At 37.2% G+C, this 8935-nt stretch overlaps 1 protein-coding gene across 1 annotated transcript; it reads left to right on the forward strand.

Annotated features, from left to right (window-relative positions):
* Positions 1-6907: 6907 nt before the first annotated feature.
* Positions 6908-8359, forward strand: LOC145004860 (ankyrin repeat-containing protein ITN1-like). Its single transcript, XM_078963870.1, has 2 exons — positions 6908-6970; positions 7727-8359. The coding sequence occupies exons 1-2, from the start codon at positions 6908-6910 to the stop codon at positions 8357-8359; spliced, it is 696 nt and encodes a 231-aa protein (XP_078819996.1).
* Positions 8360-8935: the final 576 nt, after the last annotated feature.

Genomic DNA, 8935 nt, shown 5'->3' on the forward strand with positions numbered 1-8935 from the left:
CTTACATGTTTCACGTGTTTCATTTATGTCATGCATTTATAGATTTTTCGGTATCTTACCAACCAATCTGAGCGCGTCTTAAGTCTTACCTATCGCTCAATAAACAATATTTGTTTTGCTTCCAAAGTCGTAGCCTTGCAATTAAGTGTATCCCAAAACAATCCCAAAGTTTGGCCCGATTAATTAAAAGGGCCTGACCCGTTTTCCCGTGCGCTGGTTAGGACTGTTGATCCACCGGAACGCGGCGTTTCATTCGCGTTTCTTGTGGAGAATTTATAATCTATGTTCCATGGCGCTGGATCATCAGTTAGTCGGATCTTCTTCTACATATGAGCTATCACAATCTTGAGCATATGATCTTTACTATTCATATTAAAATGTAAACCCAGGCACTTCTTGAGATCCTAAGATCGGATCAAGTTTCTTTTGGTGTTTCGGGATTTAGAGGTTTAAAAATGAATCCATTCATTAATTTGCAAGGGTTTTAAAGTAAAAAATTTATTCTCTGTTTCGCAAATTTCTGGTTAATTTCTGTTGCTTTTGCTGCAACATTTACCCCTATTAAGTGATTATATAATCTTTTGTAGATATTGCACTAAAGATAGTAGTTGACAGGCAGGAAGTTGCACCAAATGTGGGTGTACTTCTAGCTTTGGCTCAAAAGCGTCATGCCTTTGCCAATATGAAACCAAATATTTTTCAGGGAATTGTTAAATCAAGTGAGTATTATCTTCTCTAGATTTTCCTCCTACAAATAGTCTTCAAACATTAACAATCATCTTGAATGCATATATAACATATGGTTGCATCTTTGATTAGTTTTCAATCTTTGGCTGTAGTTGAAGTGAAGTTAGGAGATACAGAAGCGAGAAGGGAAGCCATGAAGATGAAGTTAGTAAGACTGATTTGGAAAAATATTATGAGAATGCCTAAGAAGTTTGTTGACGAGTTACTCAGAGGCCCCCATGACACAATGATGAAAAATGGAAAGGCAGTCCTGGTTATGAAAGACGGAAAGCGGATGTATTCTTCCAGAATACTATTTGTTGCTGTAGAAATGGGAAACACTAATTTCGTGATCGAGCTCATTAGTCAATATCCTGAACTTATATGGGAGCTAAATGATAACAACCAAAGCATATTTCATGTTGCTGTCTCTCATCGTCAGGAGAGAATCTACAATTTATTATATGATATTGGCTCCATGAAGGATATGATAACTCCTCTCAAAGACCCTGAAGGAAATAATATGTTGCATTTGGTTGTGAAGAAGGCAGAGAAAAACCTACTTCAGAATGTCTCGGGAGTCGCTTTTCAAATGCAACGAGAATTATTGTGGTTCAAGGTAAATCTGTTTCTACTAGCTTCTGTTCTGGGCTGCTTGCCATATTTCTTCCTTGTATCTTTATTTTCTTTCCGGTGTTGATGCATTTACATAACTTCCTTTTCAACAAAGCCATCTAAATATGTCACATATCTTGCATGACGAAGTTACACCATACAACAAAGAAACCAGATTTTAGTACATGCAATGGAAAATTAGGGACTTGTGATGCTCTAAACTGCTTTTGTGTTTCATTGATCATATTTAAATTTGTAGGAAGCATGTTAACTTACACACACACACACACACACACACACACACACACACTATATATATATATATATATATATATATATATATATATATATATATATATATATATACTAGCAGTGTACCCGCGCAAAGCGGCTGGGCGTGTAAATTCTTTCGGTGATATGTTTCCTCTACAAAAATGTTATGTTACAAAAGAAAGTACATGTCGAAGACAAAATAATCAAACTATGGTGTTATTTGGGAAATGAAATCGTTTTTTGTTCCTGGACGGTGAGCTTTATAACAGAGGAGGGAGCAAAGAGGTATATGCGATTGGAGGGATATTTGAATCAACATACTAAATTTAAGGATATCTAAAAGGGTTCAAAATTTGAATGAATCCGAGATTTGAGGGAACCATATCAAATTGTTGAGAAATATAAGGAGATTTGATGATAAATATTTGAATTCAAAATATGGTTAAAATTTAATATTATTTTATTAATGATTACTTGTACTATCAGCTTCATCATTTGGACGTGTTAAAAAAATATTATTATTATAATCAATCTATTTTTAGAAATAGTTAGATTTCTTTTATAAGATAGTAAAGATATATATAAAATAGAATGAGTTACATATATTTAGCAACGTTCCAAAAGGCATGGCAAGGTTGTATTAATATTTAATTATATTATATGTATTATATAAAATATATCAAGCTTTTAGAATTGTTTAATCAACAACTAATAACAAAAAGTTAACAAAAACTCAATGACTTCATAACCAATCCGAAAATGCAAGACAAAGAAGAATAAACAGCCTCAGATAGAAAAATCTTGTGGCTCGTCTTGCCACCCGCCACGCCTAACGGTGTCGTCATGAGGGTTTCGGGACGGCAGAAGTCTGGTGCTCCACATCCCCTGAAATCCTTGAAGGAGAGCGTTCGAGTCTCTGGTTAGCCAGGTGTCATGTCACTCTTGAATGTCCTAAGGCGATCCTCGATCAGCTCAATGATATCCTCATTGATCAGCCCAAAAATCACCAGGGTCGCTTGAAGTACGCCTCTCGTAATCTCAAATGCAATAAACTCGTGCAATCCATCATCAATTGGTTTGGAACTCATACTTGAGCTTGAACCATATCCTGAGCCCCCTGCTCCATAACGTGCCCATTCTGAAACAAAATACACAATAGTCAGGGTCATACATAACATCGAGAGGTCATCCACTCTGCCACTCTTGGTTCCCCACCGCTCCCCAAGAGTCAAGTACACAAATCCTCTACTTTCTGTAGTACGGGCCTATACTACCTTCCAAATCTATCCATACTTTCCTCCTGATTTACCTTGGTTTACCAAAGCCGCCTCCTATCCATGTTTACGATTCACAATCAAATAATTTCTGATACTAATCTCATCCTAGGCTTGCCTAGGGTATTCACCGAACCACTCTCTGCCATCACCTGTATAAGAAGTCCTACTATTTCTCCATAACTAGCTCACGACTACCATTACATATTACTAAGACTAGATAACTCTTTGAATGAGAGGTACTACCCTACAACGGTTGGACTCAGACAAGAGCTACGAAATAAGGCTAGACCTAACATTCTGAAATTAGTCGAGCATTGAGTAACTAAAACCAAGCATATCCTAATCAGGTCATCATATCACTGACTAATCAGTACTAGTATGCAGTTCAATAAGCACATACAGTAGGCATACAAGGCATCCTTTAGATCCTTAGCCATAATCTAGCATGTAGTTCACATATTCATACTTTATATCATTACATAACATATATTGGTATCTTGGGGAAAACATATTTGAGCTCGGCCGATTGCATGCATCACACTTCTTGTTCTTTATTAGAAACCCTTAATTTTAATTTTGAGAAAATTGTTTTTCTTGTAAAAACCTATCAAACCTTATATTTGAGTCTAGACACCCCCGAAAGTATGTCTGAATCCCTCAAACCAAGATTCTGATACCAATTTGTAACATCCCAAAATTCAAGACCAAAAATTTCATTTTTTATTAAGTAATTTATAAAAAAGTAGTCTAAAAAAATCAATAGTGTCATCCAAATCATAATTAAACCTAAGTGTCAAAACATGTCATAGGAAAATAATATTAGAGTACAAATCCTAAGAATCTCATAATGTGGAAAATCATGGTGTGATGCGATGAGATCATGTAAGATCCTTTCCTTTCGAAAAGAGGTACCTGAAACCAAAATTGAAAAACCGTAAGCACAAAACTTAGTAAGTTCCCCCATCATACCACATACCATACAATAAACATATTGTCTAGCATATTCGTGTGTTGGCCTACTCCTTCGGTCTCTTTCGACCGGATACTACCAAGCATATCTGGCTATCAGCCTACCCCTTCGGTTTCTTTCAACCAGATATTGTCGAGCATATCTAGGTGCTGGCCTACCTCTTCGGTCTCTTTCAACCTGTTATCGGGTGTATTTCATCCCCTACCACTACCATTTAATATCATAACATACAAGCACATAAATCAAATATTGCCTAACATATCTGGGTGCTGGCTTATCCCTTCGGTCTCTTTCAACCGGTTACTGCCGAACATATTTGGGTGTTGCTCTACACCTTTGGTCTCTTTCAATCGGTTAAAGGGTCTATTTCACCCCTGCCACTACCACATAATATCAATGAGTAGAAACACGTAAAACACAACAGATAGTTGCATACCAGACAATTACAAAGACAATCATCTCTACTATAAACAAGTACTAGTCAGCTGACATTGGTTCCTTCGACCCGCTCATTCCGGGAAGGTAACTCACCTCAACTGTGTGTGCCGAAATCATACTCCTCGGATGGCTCGGGACTCCTCTCCTTATAGCATAATAAGTCCCCTAGTTAGATATTGGGTCCAAGTATGACTCCCTTATAGCCTAACTTCTAATTCGTGTCCCAAGGCAAGGTCCCTTAGTCCTTGCCCTAATGGGCCTCTTCCCTCAAGGTCCAACCCATAAACAACTTACGACCGAAATCCATTCTTTTAAGCTTTATGGCCCAATAAGGCCTAAAAAGGCCTAATACCATAAATCCCAATCCTATGCCCAGAGGCCTTACTACATAGTGGGTCATGAGGCCCAACAAATTCAGGCCCAAATTCCTAAGGCCCAAAAATACCTTAACCACTTCGCATACGTACACGCAACGTACCTAGCACATACGCTCGGCGTACGCTAGCCTTGACCAGAAGTGGGATGCTGACCCAAAACGCACAGTATACTAGGGGATATGCACAACATTCCTGCCAGTCACCTTAAACTCCTTCTTTTGACTTAATCCATTAAGTCGCAACGTCAAGAACATAGATCTAAGCTCCTAACAACATCCTTAACCATAAAGTTATGAACTTTATGCTTTTGCATGCATGGATGGGGATTAAGACACCCATTAAATCCATAAGCTCACTTTGTGGCCATCTATCACTTGCATGGTTGGAGCTAAACCATCAAGATCTGATTTTTATGGTTCTAAATGCTTCCAAGAGCTCAAAAGGACAGCTCTTATGGACAGATTCTTCCAAAAATCAAAGGACCTCAAGTATAGGACCAAAATGTGACATAAAACACACCCCAAAACTACATCTAAGCATACAATGGTCAAGGTTGGAGCTTGATACCTCAAATGAGTCAGAAAAGATGTCAAACTTCTGGATCTACAAGCTCTCTTCAAGTCCTTGCTCCTTCTTCAAGCTCCTTGCTCGTCAAAACCACCAAAACAACACCAAAATGCTCAAAGTAAGCTCAAGATACATGCAATGGAGTTAGGGTTCGAGTTTGGCACTGCGAGGACAAGGAAGGCTGAGAGGATAAGGGTTTGGAGGGTTATAAGTTTGTTAAATATTGTGCAAACCCTATACTTTAGGGTTTGCATCTGATCAACCTATGCCCAACATACGCATGGGTAGGCCCAGCGTACACATGGGGACTCCCTGCTCTGCGCCTCATATATGTACGACGTGCGTACACCATATACCCCTAGCGTACGCTCCAACCCTCAAACCCAATATAAACATAAGCGTAACTTGGATAGGAAGCAACATAATACCTGACAAATCCCGGACATTACAACACGGATTAACAATGTTTGGTTACAAACCACACTTTCATCATAATGAACACATATATACACACAACAATATCATTGGTGACTAAAATATGAAAATGTACAATAAATGTGACCTACACCATGATTTAAATGGTTCAAATAGTTTGCAACATTGTAATCTACATTCATGCCAACATCATTTCCTTTCCTTTTATTACATGTTATTCAAAAATTTATAATCTCCTTATTTGTTCTGGATTAATGATGAACAAGTCAATGACTTACCAAAAATATTCCAAAGAAATAAACTGCAATATGCTAATTAGGATTAGCCTTTTCCCCATTATTATTAGCATTTTCCTTTTTTTGGAATGCAATATTGTACGTTAATTTGGCCTATATTTAGCCCATAGGCTTGTAGGGTTTCCTATGTCTAAGGCATTCTAGAACTCAAAAAGTGATATGTTTGTCTTAATGGAAATATTGTTTGGAAATTTTGAAGGATTATGGGCAATGATTTAAAACCCGGGTTTTTAGTTGACCCGATGTAATGATCGGTTCACGGGTCAACCGGTTGAACCGCCGGATCAACCCGGTTTGTGGTATTTTTTCTATCTTTATATATTTTTACTTTTCCTGCATAATGCATAAACATATAAAACCAATAATTTGATATCCACAAAGTTTAAACATTGAAAAACATTGAAGAAACCGCAAACGGCTCGTTGTTTTGGCGTTCGCTACTTGTATCCAACTATCCAAGCCTTATTAAAACTGGTCAATCCGGTTTTAACCGGTTCGAGAAGTAATCGAACCGCGGTTTATGGGATACCCGGCCGGTTCAATCCGGTCCGTATTCTTACAAAAACCCGCTCTTAATTGATCCGCCTTCTACCCCGGATCACGGTCCAAACGGTTGAACTGGCCGGATCGACCCGGGTTTTAAAACATTGATTATGGGATCGACCCGGGTTTTAAAACATTGATTATGGGATCGACCCAGGTTTTAAAACATTGATTATGGGATGATTGAAACAAAACCTTGTGAGTCCCCAATAATTCTGAAATGAAAAGTGTAAAGTGGAGATACATTTGAGAACGAGGAGATACATTTGAGAACGTAGAGAAATACATAAGAATTATGAAAAAACTTAACTAGATGACTATTGCATGTCCATGCATTGCTTTTTTTTTTCAGTAAGTGTTGTAAGTTAGGTTATATTATCTCCGACTACAATGGGTTCAGATACCGACTACGATGAGGATCCTATAAACAGTCGGTCTACTAAAAGCTATTGTGTTTATCGATGGGACTCTAGTTTCGTCGAAAAGTAAGAAACAGTATGTCGTTTTAATTCCATGTGTTGAATTTGAATGCATGGTGATAGTTGAGACTACATGTGAGATGATAAAGGGTTTCAATAAACTATTTTACCCTCAATCTATTCCTTGGTTACCCTCAATCTATTCCTTGTTTACACCTTTTATCATATACCTTTGCATTCTTCATTTAAATCCTTTTTTTTCCTCTTCATTAAGCCTAATTATATATACACAGACACCTACCTAATTATCACTTAAATGACATGACACCAAGGTTTTATAAATGGACTAAAACCCAAATACTTTGATCAGTGAAACCTGTTCACAAGCATGTACATAATCTGGATGTTTATTTTGATCTTGTGTTGGTTCTACCCACTTTAGTTACTAGTTACTTTATATAATAATCGTGTACATGCAATCTATTTCGCCATTGCATCTATTATGTTCAAGAAACCATCCATGCAATCTATTTCGCCATTGCAACTATTATGCTCAAGAAACCATCTTTCAATCTATATTTCATATAAAAATACTTTTTCTAGATTTCACAATTACTATGAAAGAGGTTAAGACATGAAAAACTAACAGATCAAAGGCCTATCCAACCGTCAAGAAAATGTCATTTTTGAAATGACATCTGTTCATGGGATCCACGGATATAAATTTAGCTTTACCTGATTTCAAATGCTGTTAATGAATGACATTAATGATCTGATATTTCTGTTGTAGGAAGTAGAGGCTATGATACTTCCTTCTTTAAGAGAAAAAAGGAATGCAGCTGGCCTAACACCTCATGAATTATTCACCGAGAACCATAAGCAGCTAGTTTCTAAAGGTGAGGATTGGATAAAAGGAACAGCTAACCAATGCATGGTGGTTGCTGCACTTATAGCCACCATGGTATTTGGGGTAGCCTTTTCAATTCCTGGTGGGTACCACCAAGACACTGGCCTTCCAATGTTTATCCGAAAAGAAATCTACATTGCCTTTGTCATATCCGATGCTATTTCTTTGTTCTCCTCTTCAGCTTCAATCCTCATGTTCTTATCCATGCTAACATCTCGTTATGCTGAGCAAGATTTCTTAGAAGTATTACCCAAACAACTAATGATAGGTCTAGCAACACTTTTCCTCTCCATAATGACCATGATGGTTGCTTTTAGTTTCAGCTTCTTCGTGCTTTACCATAACAAGTTGATCTGGGTGCCGATATTTATTGCTGTAGTTGCTGCAATACCGGTTATTTTATTTGCTAAACTGCAGTATCCTCTTTTGATGGATATATACGGCTCAATATATGGTTCCAGGTATATCTTTAAACCAAAGAAACATATGCTTCAGAATCGGAATCCAAGGTGGTAAATGTTGTCTTTAGTCTTGAATATGAAGTTCCATTTGCAGATTTTCTTTCAAGCGTAGCTATTTATTAAAACATCAGTAACTTTGTATGTGAATGATTACATTCCATTTTCTTTGTAATGTTGATTTTAGTCGTGCGGTTGGTATCCTGCAACGTTTTTGTGCTCTCAGATTATTTAATCCATCGGTTCTTTAATTTATTAATGTGACTTGATTTTTTGTTGCTTTTCCGAATCATAGGGACCATGGCGGTACGTACAAATTAGCATTTTGCTAGATTAAAAATTAAAATAGACCCTACTTGGCATTTCATCCCTATTTGTTTTGGCCTTTGGCTCAACTTTTCTAGCCATCCTATACACAATGTTGAAATATTAAGCTGGATTTAGTGTTTATTAAATGTCGTTTAAAGTAAGATGGGGCAGTTACAAGTTGGTAGTTATTGCTCTAAGGGTTGCAACGGTTACATTGTTGGAATTAACCCCAAGAAACATTGAATTCAAGCAATAAAGATGAACATTACGTATCAGAGAAGAGAGAAGTTTATATGTGCACTAAAGCCTTTATTGATAGAGCATC

Source organism: Lactuca saligna, chromosome 1 (assembly GCF_052625555.1).
Source record: "Lactuca saligna cultivar CGN05327 chromosome 1, ASM5262555v1, whole genome shotgun sequence".
Classification (NCBI taxonomy): domain Eukaryota; kingdom Viridiplantae; phylum Streptophyta; class Magnoliopsida; order Asterales; family Asteraceae; genus Lactuca; species Lactuca saligna.